The sequence below is a fragment of the Helicoverpa armigera genome, chromosome 9, assembly GCF_030705265.1.
Source record: "Helicoverpa armigera isolate CAAS_96S chromosome 9, ASM3070526v1, whole genome shotgun sequence".
Taxonomy (NCBI): Eukaryota; Metazoa; Arthropoda; class Insecta; order Lepidoptera; family Noctuidae; genus Helicoverpa; species Helicoverpa armigera.
The window spans coordinates 2237521-2257155 of NC_087128.1; the positions used below are offsets into that span (position 1 = coordinate 2237521).

Consider the following 19635-nt stretch of genomic DNA (forward strand, 5'->3'; position numbering starts at 1 on the left):
GGTTTGCCTGCTTATGTGCTCATTTTATAGTTACAATTTCAACTAGTAAACTGGAGTAGTTTATATTAGTAATAACCTACAATGAAAATTTTGCTCTTAAAATTGAAAGATACCTTGATCCATAACTGAGTATTAAATAAAATTAGCGCACAATAACAAAAAAAAAAATATATATAAAATCAATTGTGAGCTCACACTTTAAAAATACCCCTTATAAACAACACCAAGTTAAAGTCTGATAACAAGTTGAAAAAAATGCAGTCCTACTACAATTCATTTTTAGAAATTCCATACGATCAAAATTTAATAAAATATCCAAAAAAACTGACCCAAGTATCGAAAATCACGGAAATCATGACAAAACCTTGACTCGAGGCACTCCAACTTGCTAATGATTTGTTAAAGTTTAACCTAGGCACAGGATCATTAGATATTCTCCCAGATAAGAGTTAACGAGTCGGCCCGCTGCGTGACTAAGTTACCCTAGTCACGATCGAACGCTAACTTAAACTTAATAAGTAATATAACTTGAGAAATGATTCAGCTACAACAATATTATAAGTTAGTCACACATTATTACCTATAGAGTTCATTATTCGGTAGTGTGTTTGGGATGTGACTCAAATCCAGAGAAAAGGTACCCAATTTGAAGTGATTTTCTTTTGTTTTGGCGCATAAAACTTAATAAGTAATAACTTCAGAAATGATTCAGCTACACCAATATTATAAGTTAGTCACACATTATTTTAAAGGTTATTATTTGGTATACTTTGTCATGATTTAAGCGTGTTTGGGATGTGACTCAAGTTCAGAGAAAAGGGTAATTAGAATTGATTTTCTTTTGTTTTGGCGCATAATTGACTTAAGTATAGTTTGTTGTGTTAGTATTGCAACATATTTTACTTATAATTATACTAGTTTATGGTGTTTCAAGGTACCAAAGAATTATCGTTAAAAGTCGTTTAAAATCACTAGGAATGTATTAAACTAATAGAGGTATAGTCGTACTATTAATTTATTGGTATTGCAGTTATCGTAGCATTTTATGTTTTAACTTGTTGGTGATTCTAAAACTCGTGGTTCTAAAAAAATACTGTCAAAGACACCAATATTCTTAATTTATTTTATCTAATCAACAGGTAACACCAATAGAAACACATATATTAAATTAAGCTACTACCAATTATATTATCAGTAATATGCATAATACACCCCATTTTTTGCTACGATCGATAATAAATTAATCTAATCTTACCGCAGCGGTCACTGGCATCGCTTCCTCAGTCGCCATTTTAATTCAAAACAACCCAAAACACCAATCACATGCACTAAAACCCGGTTCAATTAAATTCAAATTCAGAATTACAATTCGCGAGCTCGCAACGTACGTAACTTCCGGGTAAAATACATTCGATGTTTAAATTACGAAAAAAGGTTCACGGCGACAGATTAAACATTCGTTCTTAATTTAAAATTTAAAGCACTTAGCAAAGAGGTGGAGGTTTTAAATTTTTTAAATGTTTATTTAAAGTGTTTGGTTGTTTTTGTTGTGAATGTGGTAGTCGTCCGGTTATGTTTTGTTAACGGAACAGAGTGACGGCTGTTCGAATGGGCGGCAACGCCAGCCAGCGGCCAGCGCACCCGTGTGCGCGGGGGTGGCAGGACACGGTACGGTTAATTAATCTATACGCAATCTAGGGCACTGAAATATGGGAAATTAATATAATTACTGTGAAATTTTTATTCATATGAACAAAATGTATGCTTTACAAAGACTGCATTTTATGTAGAAAATATTAAAATACTATTATAAAACCACTTTTCTTGGAATATGCAGATTCAAAAACAAAAACAAAATGTCGTAAAGCTTCTAAGAAAACTAGAATACAAAGTTATAAGTGACAGTTAATGTTGCTACAGCGTAGCCGGCGTATATGGCTACGTAGCGTAGTCAATTTACGACATATAGTAATCGCAATACACAATTATCAGTTGCCAAAAGAGATGAAATAATGCAAGCGCAGTTTTCCTATTTTCATTGCTTTGTAGAATACATAAGCCGTATGTAGCCAAATCACGATCATATTCATTATCCAATACAAATCAAAGTTAATTTTTATATAAAAAAAATACTTTAAAATATCAAACTTTCGCTGAGCAAAGGGTGTAGCAGTTGTAACGCACACCAGTTGCCCGCCGGTCACCGAAGCATATCGTGGCGGCGTGTTTATGTAGGTTAAGACTATATTTTTTCACCTCTCTAGCTTTGGGGAATGTTTCGCGTTTTTATGAGTCCTAATAAATGCTGTAATAATTATTTATTATTTATGTTTATAAGCACATCGTAATGTTTTGTGGATTGGAAAATAGGTGCTCCATTTTTGGGTAAAACCTTAATTTTGGGTTGTGAATGAATTCATGTGACCTAAAATTAATTTTAAGCAATAACCTTATATTGTGATGTAATTCTATTGATGCTCAGTCTATTCTCAACTTTTCTATATTAATATTGATACATCCTATACAAAACTAGTTTCTTTAACTTAAACTATACGCTTTGAAGAAACAGCAAACACCCAAACAGGCATACCGTGCCGAAACATGAACCTACATACATACGCATAACTAGTAAGAAGTAACCCCTTTCTGCAGCCACGTGTTTACTTCGATTACCAGAGTTTTAAAGTCTTTTTGGCTTTTATTAATCCGGAAAATCTGATTCTGTCAAATCCGTAAGAAACATAAAAGTTAGCTTTCGCCAGAAGTTTCATCCTCTGATGAAACTTATCGGGATGAAACGGGACTCTTCCCGTAGGAACTGCATCCCGGAACAAATGTACCTAATAGTGAAAAAAAATGATTAAAAAAATAAATATGTATAGTCATCGGCACGAATCTTGAGCTCTGACCTTCACCTGCGCAGAAGTAATTTATTGGGTCCCTTTTGTGGTATGAAAAGAGGCGCGGGGGCGGGCTAAAGCGGTGATTGGCCCGCAGTGCATTGCGTCATAGCCGTCACTCGGGATTGGTTCTTTGCTAATAAGTCACTTCTCCGCAGATGTAGGTCAGAGCTTAAGATTGGTGCCGATAACTATACCTACTATTAGGCAGACAAACCCACCACAATAACAAGTATTTAACAAAGAAAGTAATGAGGTTACTCCAGTTAGTTTTATTCATTAGACCAGTAATTACTGGCTCACTTTAATAGTACGTGCGAATAATAAGTGGTGACGAATTCCTAGGATTTCGCTCAACACGGTATGTGTGTGATTTAGCAAATTATGTAGGTACTGGTAGACCTAATTATTCAGAGTTATTGAAAAATACTATACCTTCTTTTTCTAGATGGAGGCAAGTTTTGTATCTTACAAAGTCTTATTCTATTAGGAATATTCTAATTTCTGAAACTTTTATATAATTCAGTAGTTCAAGTGACCCAAGGGCTGGTTTTTATTACACCGGCCCATAAAATATAGCCCATGTGGCTCGAGAAGATTGTAGCTTTCTAACAGTGAAAGAAATTTTCAAATCAGTGTAGTAGTTTTGGAGCCTTCAGGGCACAAACAAACTAACAAAAAATGTTTCCCCTTTATTATATTAGTGTAGGTTCGTGTTTGCTTATGGAATTATTGATCGCAGTATTAAATGTAATTTGGCAACAATATAGAGTTATTATAATAATCACTATAAATGCCATTTAACGTGGTCTGTGACATTTGCAAGCTCAGTCAATTTGCATTAACTATGAGACGTTAAATATTGTGTTCTCGCGTGATTCGAGAGCTCTGTATGTTTTGCAAATAAAGCTTTCATTTGAATAAGTATGGCCAATTTAGTAAGATATACTGTAAGAAAACAATCAGAGTTAAAAAAGAAATTTTTGATAAAATCATATAAAAAAATTGAGTGTTTTGTGATGGAACCTCCTTTCTTATTATGTTTTTGAGGGATGTTTGCAATTTTATGTCAACTTTTAAAATATAGTATTTTTATGTTTAATACCGAATTAAAGTATAGAATAGAATATCATTTATTTGCATAAGACACTGTATACAAGATGGTATGGTATACATGATGTTAGGTTATTTGTATAAAATATGGTAATCGATTTAATTACTTTACTAATTTAAAATGATAAATTGAGGAGATACTACGACACCCGTAGCATTTTCGTAGCGCTACGATAGCTCGCTCGTAGTATCGATACCTAGGTTAATTGATGCACAAGGAAAATTAAATGATTAACTTCTTCACTATAATCTGCAGTTAGTACAAAAGCCTAATGTATGGCAAACAGTGTCGTGTCGGCACTTCAGAAATGTTTTTTTCCTTAAAGCTCAGCCGTTTGAGGAACAAACAAGCGCTAGTTACCTCCAATTACGTACAGAATGTCCGTTTCGTTCTTGACCCGATTCTGAGCTAAATAGCATTTTGTCACAAAAACTCAAATCTTCGATATTTCCTTTGTTTTATTGTAGCGGTTGCTACGATTCGTAGCTGTGCTACGGCGTAGCGCTACGACGCATAAAGTGATTGTAGTTCGTAGATTGTAGGATATTATTTGAGTAGATTAATGGTAGTGTAATTAAGGTCATTCTTCCTAATCTTAATTAGGGATTAATTAATGTTTTATTACATAAAAAAAATCAAATTATTCACAATCACTGTTAAGTTAAACATAAGAGGTAAAAATCTCAATTTAGATAAGATTTTGGTCACATTAACCGTTGACCTTCTAAGTTTAGCAATACTAATAACATAGAGACGCGTTTATTATAATAACAATGTACAAAAGTAATGAATAACGTATCGCGGCCGATTGTTTGCCGATAACTTGTTTATGGAGGTCAACACGCACTGACAACTAACATTTGTTATTTCCTTGTTATTTTGTGTAACAAAGCAGATATGCATATGGCTGAAGTTTTTTTAATGTAAATGTTTTCATGGTATGTGCCAGAAAACAGTTAGTGGTAGGTATTATCAAGCTAGACTTATATTAAAATTAATATTGGTTGGAAATAAACAATGGTAAGTGATTTTACGAAAAGCAGGCAAATAATTGAAACGAAAGTTCTATCAATATCCACATATCGATTTATTACCTACCTATTCAAAAGTCACACAATATTTTCAAATGATATTATTTATGCAAATACATTTTCGAAACGCGTAGCCGGGACTAAGACTAGAAAGAAGTGATATATGACATAAGTATATTGATTGATTAAAAGCCAATGTATGTAGTTAAAAAAGTAAATAACCTATTCCATAAACACCATAGTTGAGTAAACACATCAATCGCCAGCCAATAATGAAAGCCTACCACTCACACCCCTTCCAACCCAATTCCACCCCTACTCCCTTCTATTACAGTTCATTTTAGATTAACATATTATTGAGTGACAGGTTCTGAGTGACACCACTGTCATAATATCGGGCATCCGGCTTGTGATTGGTTGGGAATAGGTTAGATGTAGGCCCGCCCGTGGGTAAGCCCGCCCAGTCGTTAGGATAAAACTCCGGTTGCTTAGCAACGGACGTTGTTATTTACTCGGCTACATATTTTTTGTGTATTTTATAAAGAGGAGGTGTTTTTTCCTGGTTATTAACTTGTATTGCAGGAAAACGTTTTTGATTTTATTTAATAACTTAGAGATAACTAACAATAATAACGTTGACAATTTAATACAATTTATTTCTCAAAAGGAACTTATAGAATTCACATTTTTTTTTCTTAGGTTGAACAAGTTTTAATAGCTATTACCTCCGTGCATGCTTTAAGGGTAAAGAACAAAGACAACCTCTGTAATTTGTTTGTTTGGCTGCTTAGATATATTTTAGATCAACGTGATATTTATTGCTACCGCTCTTATGTTAACCTCACTTTTATTTTAACTAGCGTAAGGCCACATCAAAATTAGGTCTATACCCCTATACTCACGTAATATATTACGCCTTAAAATAATTATGTAACTCGGCTAATAGCTAACCTAAGCCTATTTGACGAATTTACGTAAAACACCAAAATTCACTTAATCGATTGATCTAAACACGCTTTTGGTGTTTATAAGTATTACTTAGTAGTTTCCTATTAGCTCAAGGCTGAGACGATAAGGGACCTACCTACTTACTCTATACTCTATAATGACCCATAGAGCTTGACCCACTGAACGTTTAGTTTTTTATTGCCCATCAAAATTATGAAGCTCAGGGAATAATGTAATTGGCTGCCTGGAAATTTTGTTTGAATTTCAATAAAAATCTCTTTCGTCATCGTCATTAATTCATCTAAATACTGTCGACATAACTGTATTCAAGCTGAAAGATAGATAACTCATGATAACTTGTATGAAAATCTCTGTACTGTGTCTATAACCCTTTCTGCTCTACCATTAAGAGGAGGAACTCACATCAAAGGCGGACAGGCTGCAGAAAGAGCCTAGGTATCTATAAGGCTTCCTAAAGCCTACGAGATCCTTACTACAAAGCAAATCTTTGCAAAACTCCGTCACGATATGATGATATAACAATAGGTAGGTACCTACTTATATCTTAATTTCGTTTTCATAAGATTTTATGTTTGCATAATTCTTGCTTCTCAGTCTCAATAAATAACTATGGGTCAGGCTTGGGTCTTATGCCCGTTTTCACCAACAACCTCTTACCGTTTCCCTATCTAAATGCTACTTTTAGTAAGGACTCCTCCCAATTTGACATCTACCTAAATTCATTTTCACCACACTTGTACATGGATCCCTTAAGTAAGTGACAGATTACTAGTTCTACAAACGATAATGCAAAGTCGATATTTTATCGATAAAATGATTTTTCTGTACTTCTTAAGAAATAAACGTCTATCGAGTATATATTACTAAAGCCTGTGAGTTTTTTTCTTGTGATGTTATTTTAATTTAACTTAAACTACATTACGCTATGTTTTATGCAATAAAACAGTAAAGAGGTTTTCTTTAGGTGAATTTTTACCTATGTCATTCGCGCGTTTGTCAAATTGACTGATGTGTATGTGTACATAGAGTGAGGTTAATTTTGGGTTTATTATTGTTGAATAGATAAGTTTATTTTGGCAGAGAAGAGAAAACGAGGATAAACCTTTCTTACAGAAGAAAAAGACAAGTTAGTGAAATTGCTGACAACTCATAGAGACACAATATTAAACAAAAAACGGATGGGACCACGAACGAAGTCAAAAACAAAGCTTGGATCCAGTCACAAATCGTTTTAATGCGACAGGAACCCTTTACAGGTAAATGTGAATAATATCTGTGTATAATAATATAGTGTATTAAGATATTGCCGTACAACTGTGTTCCTTGTTTTACTGTCGGCTTCATTGTATTTTTGTTCTCCATGAGTTGATGGATTTAAGTATGGGGTTAAAATTATATATTTATTTAGTTTCAGGTGGTGCGAGAAATTGGAAAGACGTGTAAAAACATGCTGCGCCCAGCCCCCCTCAAATTAAATTGGTGCAGGAGGATGATGATAATGTTTTTTACATCATATGAGGACTAATATTAAAATATTTGTTTACTATCTTTGTTTTAATTTACATAATTTATTATGTTCAATGTTAGCCTACTTCTTACCTCCAGAGGGTATTCCCTATCACCTAGGAGATAGGCTCCTCCATATTCACCATTTTCGAATCATTGGTATCTACTGCAGTTTTGGTATTTAAGGCCTATTCAAACCTGAGCGATATTCGCTGCCGCTGTGGGTAGAGGTAGATACCGCGCCGGTTTCGCTCAGGTATTTAGTATCAGGTATTTAGTATCAGGTATTTATGGCACGGATATTGAGCTCTCGGCGGAAGAGTGGGGATCGCTTTGCGCACTGTACACAAGGCAATAAACCAATAAATGGCTTCTGCGCAGGTGAAGGTCAGGGCTCAATATCCGTGCCGATAACTATACCCCGTTAGAGCGACCTGAGCGATATCCACTGCCGCTGTGGGTAGAAGTACATACCGCGCGGCAGCAGCGGCATGCATCCCGAACATCAACAGTAATATTAACGCACACCCACTGGGTTTTCTCTGTCGCAGGTGGTAGCGAATACCGCTTAGGTCTGAACAGTCATATTACCGCATACCCACAGGGTTTTCTCTGCCGTAGACGGTAGCGAATATCGCTTAGGTCTGAATAGGCCTATAGTTGTCCCGGCCACCGCGAAACTACATCAGTGATTACCAGATTTGCATCTGTTATGGTCTGTATATTTATGGACATGCAGGACTTCCTATTTTTGAATAATTCAGCGACATCACGACCTAGCAAGTGCATTCATAGCAAGTGATAACCTATAATAATCTTATAAAAAAGTCATGATCATCGTACCTACTTTTTTCTCAGACATCTGCTCTTTCACGTAAGATAGGTACGTGGTCTTCTAATGATTATTATTTTACATATCCACAACCTCCACAGCTTCTAAACTTTCTAAAAGTTTACGTTTCATTTTTTTTTTGCTTTTTAAACATATTATTTTTGGTGTTATATAACATATAAAGGTACATTTCATTCTCCATCGCCAGAAACGGTTCAAAATATGTTTGTATTCTGTAATGATAATGATAGGAGTTGTTTAAGCAGGCATCAATCGGGCTCCCAAGTTTAAGTGAAATTTTTAGGTTAAAATTGACACCTAGGCTTTGGTGAAAATGAAATTCTTATTAAGTGTTCCGTAAATGCTCCCTAAATTTAGGTGTTCGTTGGTGAAAACGGGCATTAGAGCGTAGGCACTTACTAAGCGATTCAATGACGACCTTTTCAATCTCTATTACTTTACTCTAACTGGGCAATTTTTATCGGTTGGTTTTAGAAAGAGACGTGTTTTTGTAATCTAAGATTAGATCTTACGCATGAGATTAATGTAATGCCAAGTTAGGTAACCTAAGCCTAAGGCATACTATACCTATTTATTTATAGATTTGTATTTTCTTATCTTTGCTTTCTGGTAAGTCAATTAAGATTATTTTTCGAAATAAATCGACGTCCAGCGGAGACTTTCTATGGCTTATTTATCAGACCAAAAATGGTTTAGCCATAAAACTTTGTCTTTATACCTATCATTATTTAAGTAACCTACTATAACAATCGTAATTTCATACGACCCGCCAAATATGCAAAGAAAATAAGGGCGCACGACACATTCGTGACACCATAACAGCATAGCGTGTAATTCATCTGAAACACCACAACGTGATACTAGCTCTTATTTGCTATGAAATAAGGTTGAAAATTGAATGTTTCATGAATAAAGAAAGAATGGCAGTGTTCTTGTATTTCGTAGAAACGATGGCTAGACGAAATAAACGTCGCTTATGACGTTTGGCCTACTTATGTACGAGATTTATCGAGTATGACGAGAAGTGATTTTTTTTTCAGTTTTTTACTCGGTAATTGCAAGTCTAGACGATGGAGTCTATGTAATGTGTACCTACGGACGCAGGAGCTATTAGTTTTGCAAGTTGCGAAGTATAGCTAGCTTGAGACCATTTTTTTTCGCCACGTGTATTGGATTTGTGACGTCAAACGCTAGATGTAACACCCTGTACCTACTCTAAAATGGAGTAACTTCTGCTTGGATTTATGTCAAAATAAAATAAGGCTCGGAAGAAAGAACGCGGCATTAGCCACCTTTGTACAGTATAAAGAAAACACCAGAACTATATTCTTGATTGCATTTATTTAAAGTACATAAAATAAGAAAAGTATAAAGATTGTTTAAGCATCAATCATCTCTGTTTTTCTTCTTCTTTTTCTTTTTAGGAGCTTCACTTACTTCTACATCTACAACATTGTCGATGGCAATATCTGAAACTTCTTTGTCATGATTTTTAGATTTATTTTTCTTAACTTTCTTTTCAGATTCTTCTTCCTCAATTTCCTCTTCATTCTCTATTTGCTTTTTTCTTTTCTTCTTTTTAGTTACTTCTATAACGTCATTACTTATATTGTCCTCTGTATTGGCATTAGTTTCAAGTTCTTGACTGTCTTTATTTTTATCTTTCTTCTTTTTCTTTTTAGGAATTACCTCTTCAGAGTCCACAGCTAAATCGTTTAGTTGTTCCGTAATATTGTTAACTGGCTGATTGGTTTCGTCATTTTGACGTTTCTTTTTCTTCTTTTTTGAAACGTCTGCTTGTTCCATTTCTGAAGTATGATTTTGATCAGGATCTGTGTTCTGACTGTCATCTATTACTTGTTTTTGTTTCTTCTTTTTAGATTTTGGTTTTTCCTCATCTATAAACTCTTGGTCAATATCAGCATCATCAGTAACTTGATTCTCATCTGATCGATTCTTACTTTTCTTTTTCTTACTTGATTCATCATCTTCATCATCAGATTTCCCTTTATTGACCGCAATCCACTCTTTCTGTGCTTTCTTTTCATGATTCAAACTCTTTTCTAAATCTATCTGGTCTCTATCAAGAACGGCCAAGAAGAATCCTGTCGTGAAATCGGAGTCTGGTTTGGCGTACATACACCTTGTACCCATGCTGCCATACATACCTGATCCGAAGTTGTTCCACTGTCCTTTTAGGAGTTCCTTGACATCTTGGACCCTCCATTTAGCTCTGGAAGTCTTGACTACATTGGTGATGACTCTTTCGTTCTCTTCAGGGAATAGGGAGCAAGTACTGTAGACTATGCGTTTGGCTTTTGGGAAGGCGTTCATGGCGTGTTTCAGGAATTTCTCTTGTAATGATGTCAGCTTGGCTAGTCTTGTGCTTTCTATGTAGCTGTGCACGCAGAAATCCATGCCTGGCAAAAAGGAATATGATAATGTAAGGTCTTAATGAGTTTGGTTCATATAACTTTTGTACTTGTGCATTTCTGTTGAAGATTTTTTATTGAATGACGTGTTTTTTTTTACGATTCAGCAATTCAGTGAAATGCTGGAAGAGATTTCTGTAGAAATAAGCCTTACTTTTGTAAATTCTTTCCTATTGTGTTTCTTTATCATGTGTGTTCAAAAACATTAAAATTCATACTTTAAAAACTATATATTTACCTGATCCAGAACAACTTGGATCCAGCAGAATATATTCAACGTCATCCATATCTCCCCTCTTGATTTCTAACGCGTCTCGATGCAGTGTCTCCACGCAGGTGGAGCCAGTTTTAGTTACAAAATCATGTAGTACTTGATATCTCTTCTCGTTTCGCTCGACTGCGAATACTCGACCCTGAAGATAAAATAGGTACCTTCATAAATATGTTATTATCTTGAAGTTATCCTCTTAAATATCCACGAAGATGTGTAGGCTACCAGATCATGTGAGTTCATGGTTTATTGATAGCTGGTGGGAGGCTAGTTTAATAACAATGTTCCTCTTTCAAAAGCTGGAATGTTGTTGAAGCTGAACAACTCAACTGCCTTGCCATTGGGTAATTAAGTGACCTATTTTTATTAGGATAACTATAACGTCATTAGGTACATAGAGTATTATATATGTATAATGCAGTGGTTTCAACAATTATTTTTATTGCTTAGGGCAAATTAGTACTACTTATGTTTTATGTTTTCATATTTCTATTGCCATCCACTACATTAAAATTGCGTATTATTATATTAGCAGTTTAATAAATTGGCAGACTTTGACTGTTATTTACAGCATTGCAATATATGGCAATAAACGCTAGTGTTTTGTAGGCGTCTAAAAAATACAACTTGGAAACTGCTTGATTAGGTACTTTAAATGATTTTTGTGTATCAGACTCTATTTCTTTGATAATCTGTTGCTATATTTGAACACTAACAGTGCTTTCACATTAGTGGATTTCAGAGCGACAACGCTTGTTTCGTAGGCCCCTGAATAAACCCTCAACTACAGGTGCGAAATACATTTTAAACCGCACTACAGACGTTTTTCGCTCGAAATGTGTCGCGCGGAAAATCCGCTATTTTGATACGTAAGTGGCGCCGCTTTCAGTACAATATCTTACATATCATCATCCTCCGAGCCTTTTCCCAATCATGTTGGGGTCGGCTTCCAGTCTAACCAGATTCAGCTGAGTACCAGTGCTTTACAAGAAGCGACTGCCTATCTGACCTCCTCAACCCAGTATCCCGGGCAACCCGATACCCCTTGGTTAGACTGGTGTCAGACTTACTGGCTTCTGACTACCCGTAACGACTGCCGAGGATGTTCAATGACAGCCGGGACCTACAGTTTAACGTGCCATCCGAAACACAGCCAATGGTGTCTAAGACATAGAGCAACACGGAGGGGAGTAGCCATTGCGTTTTTTACCGATACAAAACTGTCTGTCATTTTTTGCGGGGGGAAATCACACATTCTCAAATTCTCACACAAAAACATTCTATGTCACTACGAAACGCACACTCTGACAATTGAAAAATACACTAACAATTTCACACACACATTTAAACAATCCGTGTCATAATAGTATAATAATATGACGCAACTACACTAACAAGTCCTTACACCCATAGCTGTACAACTGTCGATACGCATTATCGATAAATTCAAAAACTCGGTTAGGGAAATTAGCTTTAAATTCAAAGGCAGATATTATTATTGACTTTATTTATTATGTATAATCAAATCACATATAACAAATAAAATTACCATTTTTTTTTAATAACATAAAACTAATCCTTTTTAAAAACTACTGATAAGATACTGATACGGAACTATCACTGGTTTTTAAAATGGATTAATTTTCTATAAATATGACGAATACATTTTTGGGGGTTTGTTTTTTTCATTAAGAAAGAAATTCTTGTATCAGCATATTTTTGCATTATTAATCTTGCTAATTCCAAGTTATGATTTGTAAAATCGTTTTCGTGTGAATGGTAACTGATTGAGGGAAACAAGTCTTTGCCAATAAATTGTTTTAAGGAACGTGTCACAACTTCATGTGTGGTACAAGATCGTGTAGGTTTATTGTCGTCACTTAAATGTCTTCTTATGTCTTTTCACAAATCCGGCATAAAAGTATAACTTCTTTTGAGGCATACAGTAACTTTCCTTTGCTTTTCTGGTGAATTAAACTTTTTCATCAATCGGCCCAAGCAAACCTTTAATGCACGTATTGCATTTAATTTTTTGTTGAGAAAATAACATATCCCGCTATGTACTCCACAACTTTTTCCGCAAAGGGGATAAAAAGTTAGAGCTTCAATCTCATCAATTAAATCGTCAGTAAAATTATCAAAATTGTGTTCGTCAGTAGCGTCATTGCTATTGTATTGTCGTACTGTTGAAGCATTAATTTTTCTAGTGCAGATGTGCAATTCAGTATCGTAATTTTTCCAATGGAATGCAGTTCGTTCCGTTTCCCGTTTGTGTTAATTCTGTATTAACAAGAATTTTTTATAAATTGCTTCAAACTGGGAGCTTGAGGGATTATCGCAATAACCACCATGACTCCTTACTATGGAAAAAAATAGTTCGAGGTGATCTTGGCTTATCCTATGTAGTGGCATATATTTGAGGCCATTTTGTTGGTTTTGTATTAAATCTCGAAAGATAGATTTGGTACTCTCAATGCAGATCAAAATCCTAAAACCCGTGTATCGAGGAGAATCTACTAATTTAATTTTATGCGACTCCCCGTTGCGTTTCTTTACATGGGCTGATAAGCTCAACAAAAGCTTTTGAGCTTCATCCATTTTTCGAAAAGCTTTCTCAAAGTTTTCATGGTTTAATGCTCTTTATAACCAGTTTGACGTGACCGGGAATCCAATATATCAAAACGTCGTTTATCAGTGAAATAAACTTCGCAGTTGCAGTTGATCCATTAAACTCCGATAAATGTAATTTTTTCACAAAACAAAAGCGCATCAGCAACACTTCCGCTGAACAATTGTGCTGCAAGGCGAACATTCATTATTTTTGTTTTGTAATAAATGTGATTTGCTTTTAATTTGTTAGCCATGTAAAATAATTCTTCTTCCTGTATTTTATGTAATGCTTCCACAAATAACCATTGAATTTTATTTTCATTATCATCGTAAAAACATTTGTAGTCACAAAAAGTGTTTCTAATTAATTTTAACATGTGACTTGGATCTAAAAAAAAGTGAACTCGTTGCCCCGTTGTGGGATCTAATATAGTAGTTTGCAATTTATTTGCAACTAAGCAGCAACCCAGTTCCGTAGCCATCGCTAAATTTGCTTTTGCGCCGTCACACGTTAACGCTTTTATTTCTATTCCGGTTTCATGTACTAATTCAAACGCTTTAGTTACAAGTTGAGCTTTTAACTTAGCACTTGTACCTTTAACTAAAAAATATCCGATTGGGACTTTCCATGGAGTATTAATGCCTACTAATAGAAAAACTAGGACATCTGTAGCTTCATCTGTATTATCAGTTATTAAATCGAAACCATAATCAATATATCCGAATCGTCTGTCACCACTTGGATTGTCATGTGATTGTGTCTTTATTTTCATTTCATCGAAAACTAAAGTACAGTAAATTTTACTATGTGGATTGGCATCGGCTTTATATTTTAAGGCCGCCAAGGCTTCTTTGGTAAAACCGGGCCGTCCATCAATATTACTATACCATTTAGTTAAAGTACGCGGAGCAGGTAAACACGTCCCAAACGTTTTACGAACATACTTGTAAGCTTTGGGGGAATAAAAGTTGAGAGTTAGAGCAAAACACCTCAGTTCTGGTGAATACTTGGCTCGTGAGAGCTTTCCACTTTTACATTTCTTTAATTGACGCTTAATAAGCTCTGCTTCTTCAACGCCTATTTTTTCCAGGACCATCCTTTCCTCTTTATCTATCAAAGCTTTTTCATCTAAACTCTGAAGAATTTCTTCTAGCCCAGCAACTTTTTTCTTTAAGAAAAGATTTTTAGCTTGTAGCCTTTTAATTTTTTTTTTCTGACAATCTAATTGTTGCTGCATTTTTCTTTTTCTTGGTGTAAGTGCAGTAGTGGGAATTGAAGCAGATTTTTTAGATGTTTCCTTTGACTGAGTCTGAAAACAAATGAATAAATAATTATCTCTTATCATATCTTTACATAATTTACTTAATCTCAACAGTAAAATAGAAGGAATGACAAATTTATCAATATGCGATTCTACAATAAACGATTTAAAAACAACTCACATTTTGAGGAGTTGACGATCTACACGGTGATGTCAATGAATTAGGAATAGTCCGAGTGTCATTAATGGGCCCATTAGATGATAACCTCTCATCTGGTATATTTAATGATTGTCGATGATTCTGGAAAATTAGATTAAGTTTAAAAATGTAGGCTTCATTTCACCACTATGACTAACGTCAACGAGGTACATCATGTGGAATGTACTATTCGTTTACCTAAGCTAGTATTATATTATCTATGACCTTGCACATGAATAAAATAAAAACTTACGGAACAAATACAGTTGGCGGTTGGTTTGGCGCCATCGACTAATCTCCTCCTATTGTTCGCCAACACTTGAAAGTCAGAGGTCTTAAAATGATTTGAGCAAATGACACTATTTCTTGTGGGAATCCAGGTTGGTCTGTTATGAGAAAATGTCTTCCATATATTTCTTAAATTTGGATCTTTAGGAAACCTGCAATATATAAATAAAAACACATTATATGTAGTTGACGTTCTCACTCAGTAATTTTATTTAAATCAGAAAACCTAATCTCAAAACTTTCTCCGATTTGACTTGACCTTTCTCATTTTCATCGATAACTATCTACAAACAAACCGGCAACAACACTCGCTCGGTGACAGCGAATTCTAGGAAAAAGACTCGGATCTGTCGCTCGACCGATCCGCGTTTTGTATGAAGACGCACGGCCTTAGTTGGTAAACAAATCCGAAACAACACGATTGATAATATTGCAGTTTTTAAGTTTATAAGAAGTAAATAGCAATAACGTAATTAAAAATTACTTACATATGAAAGGTAACGCCATCTTTTTGTAAATTTGACGTGGCAGATCTCTTTTTGCAGCAAAAAACAGAACAATTCGGCATTTTTTACGACGACGTCGATTCACTCACGCAACTAGATTTAGTCTAGCGAATAGTTTAGTTGCAACTAGTTTTATTGTACGCATAGGACCATTTGGACTTGTACTTTGACAGAGGGGAACGCCTGTGTATGGCTACTCCCCTCCGGTCCGCCGGTGGCCTGTGTTGCTCTATGTGTCTAAGATATACTTAGAAAGTACATACAAACTTAGAAAAGTTGCATTGGTACTTGCCTGACCTGGGATCGAACCCGCGCCCTCGTACTTGAGGTTGGTCCTTTACCCACTAGGCCACCACGACGTAGTACAATATCTTACATATCCCGTACGCAATTAGTTATAAGAGTTAAATCACAATAAAGGCTCTTACTGTATTTCTAATATAAGCAGCTAGCTGTGTAGTCTTCATGCCAGGAGCTGCACACATGTCTAGCACCACGCTGCCCGGGGGAGGAGCCAGCAGGTGGACCGCCATTGCTGTAGCCTGAAATTGCAAGTGGGGGTATTCAGTATACATAGGCAACCAATAGTGCACAATGAAGATATAATGTAGAAAATAGTGAAAGTTTATGAAGTTAGGTTTGCAATTCTGAATAGGGATTTTTTTTTAAATGTAAACTGCTAGGAAAATGTTTAAATATTGCACTTGGACAAGGATCAATTTTATTTGTTGCATGCAGACAATAATACTATGGGTATAGATAGTTCAACTCAGATTTACGCGCGGCCCTATGTGTGCGTCGGCTTGTAAATATACAACTTTCATTCGTGTGACAGTGACGTCGTCCGAGCATGACGTGTTCTTATCGCTTTTTGTTATAGGTACAGTCGTTTACGAAAATGTCTAGTTCTTCACGGAGAAAATGTTTTAAGGAGTCAGGTAGCGTTTCAAAAAAATGAAACAACATTCAAAGCTTTTTATTATTACATTTTACAGTTTATAATTATTTTCTCATACGGCTTTTCAAATTGACATTGACAGTATCTAAGAAATAAATGAAGTGAAATATCTAAGATGAATTAAATACTCCTTACAATAATGGAACCAAAATGTGTGGGGAATTTAAAAAAATTACATTGCTTCGCATAATGTCGACCAAAATAATGAAACTCATAAATGAACGTTTAAGTCAAATTGATGAAGGGATGTTGGGTAATACTTGTCGACATGTACAAAAGAAAAAAGAAGAATACTATAGACATTTTGACATGGAGTCAGAATTTATAATTAACATTGGTGAAAGTAGCGAATCCGAAAATTCATCATTTGATTTTTCAAGTAGCGATACAGAATCATTATAAATAAATAAACTAAATTACGTAATAACTGTACTTTAAACAGCCGTATACAACCCTTAAACAACTGTATTTGTACCCGACTGTACCTCTTGTCACGCACACAAAGTCACTGTATATGTACAAGGGTTACCCACACATAGGGCCGCGCGCACGAATGAGTTGAACTTACTATAACATCTTTAACCTCTTGAATGCCACTAATTAAAAGATAGAAAATCCATTGTGTCTTGCCTGGATCTGCACACCAGCATACATGGTGTTAAATATCTTTTTTTTTCTACTGAATTAATCATATGTAGGACCTACATACCTTGTCCTGTAAAATAATCTTATTCTCCAAATACAACTCATGTTCATGCAGTTTCGTCCCAGCAGAGAATACGAACATCGTTTTCACATGATAGTCTTGTGTAAAATCATACTCGGTAAGGTTCTGAATTTGTTCAAGATAGTCATTGTAAGATCCGGATGTGCACCGAATGAACCGATACCCCTCATCTTGGAACGCTCTGATGGCATCTGATGTTGTCAAGAGATTTGTGTTGATGCGCACATATCTCGGTCTGGGAGCCGCTATGTGAATAAGAAAATTAAAGGAAAATGTATTTTTCATGTATTAATAGTATGTTGGTTTATAGAGTTAATAAGTTATTGAAATAATTTGAGAATTGTAAGTTATTTTATCGCCTAAGATGGTGGCAGTCAGTCATAGAAGTAGTTAACTGATCAGGCCAAGAATAGAAGATGCTAATACCAATATAGTGCCCACTTACTGAATTAAAAGATTGCAAAAATGTTCTTCTGTGTATTTAAAGGAAATGTTTTTTATTACTGTTACTGCTAGCTCATTAATTACTTTAACATAAAATTTGATCAAGATAATATTTAGGAGACTTTCAAGAATAGAAGGAAAATAAAAACCGAGCCATTACTTTCTATAATTTAATAATAGCTAACTATTAAATATTGTTATGCATATTATGACAGACTTTTATACATCTGAAAACAAAACTTGTATTTGTTCATTGCACTTGCTAACACACACAATTTTAAGTATACATTTAAAAGCAGATATCGTAATACTGTGGTTATAAAGGAATGTTCATAAATGTGTCAATCATTCTTCAAGTTCAAATTGCTCCTCGCTGGGGTAACTTCAGAGCCCACTGGTGGATAAGCATGCTGGTCAATCTCATTACCATCCTCATCATACTCTTTCTCATGGTATGCTTTATAAACATACGCAACTATTATAATGTTCACTACCACTACAGAAGACGCTACGGACCACGCATTCACCATAAATGTCTCCCCTGGATAGTTTTCAGTAAGTACATGCCGTACAGCGAAAAACGCGATAAACGGTAACGTAAACATAGCAACACTGTATAGAAAGAGGTTAGCCAACACTATTACAGCCTGTTTCGTTTGCTTTGAGAGTAAAGGGGCAGGAGCATCGCCTGCGTCTGCCATCGCGCTTAGTTAATGTCGGAATTAGATCTGAAAAAAATAAAAAAGAATTACCTTGGGTCTTCAAGTCATCTTGATGGTCAGATGTGTATTTCTCAAACTGGTCTTTGTACGAGAGGACTGTTTGCTCCGGCTTGCTCTTGCCAGGTAAAGCCTTTTTGCCGAACAGGAGTTCTGCTGTGAGAATTTTGGCAAGCCATGGGTCTAAACGTGACTCATTCTCTAATATTTTACAATTCTCAAATATTTTGTCAATGTCACTCGCATGTTTGATTGTTTCTGTTATCAGTGCAAAAAGCACATTTGTCCTCTGTAAATAATTGACAAACTAATAGTAGAAATGTACAAATTGAGTGAAATAAGTTACAATTCTTGAAGAATGAGGGAATACTCACGAAATGCCGAAGTTTATCGTCGTACAATAGGGTTTTGACGCTGCCGCCTTCAGTAGAAACTTTCTTAAAGATATTTGCAGCTATTTTGTAATGTCTTGGTACTTTGACTGAATGTTCGAACATTTTATTTAACGCAATACATTCATAAAAAGATTTTAATTGCTAAATAACATTGCCCAACCAACAAAAAATATTGTCACGAGACTATTGTCAAATGAATATTTTTTTAGGTTAAAATGCGTTCATGAGCGTACTGAAAAATATAATTTTTTAATTAATTTATGGTATTATGATATGATTTTTTATTATTTTAGTATTAATAAATGATTTTTATTTTTCTAAATAAACAAATATTCAGTTATTTAGGATTTTAATTAAATTGAGTTTTTTGATTGAGATTCTCATACCCTGGAAAATAAGTACATGTTCCTAATTATTTTGTGTAAATATACCTTGAAACGCAATTAATGAT

At 35.0% G+C, this 19635-nt stretch overlaps 1 protein-coding gene across 1 annotated transcript; it reads right to left on the reverse strand.

Annotated features, from left to right (window-relative positions):
* Positions 1 to 9695: 9695 nt before the first annotated feature.
* On the reverse strand, positions 9696 to 19419 carry LOC110372683 (28S rRNA (cytosine-C(5))-methyltransferase). The gene is made up of 6 exons (XM_021329591.3): positions 19164 to 19419; positions 18823 to 19078; positions 17609 to 17871; positions 16370 to 16483; positions 11044 to 11218; positions 9696 to 10793 (listed from the first exon to the last, which is right to left on the reverse strand). Exons 1-6 carry the CDS (start codon positions 19284 to 19286, stop codon positions 9760 to 9762), a joined length of 1965 nt encoding a protein of 654 aa, XP_021185266.3. The 5' UTR covers positions 19287 to 19419; the 3' UTR covers positions 9696 to 9759.
* Positions 19420 to 19635: the final 216 nt, after the last annotated feature.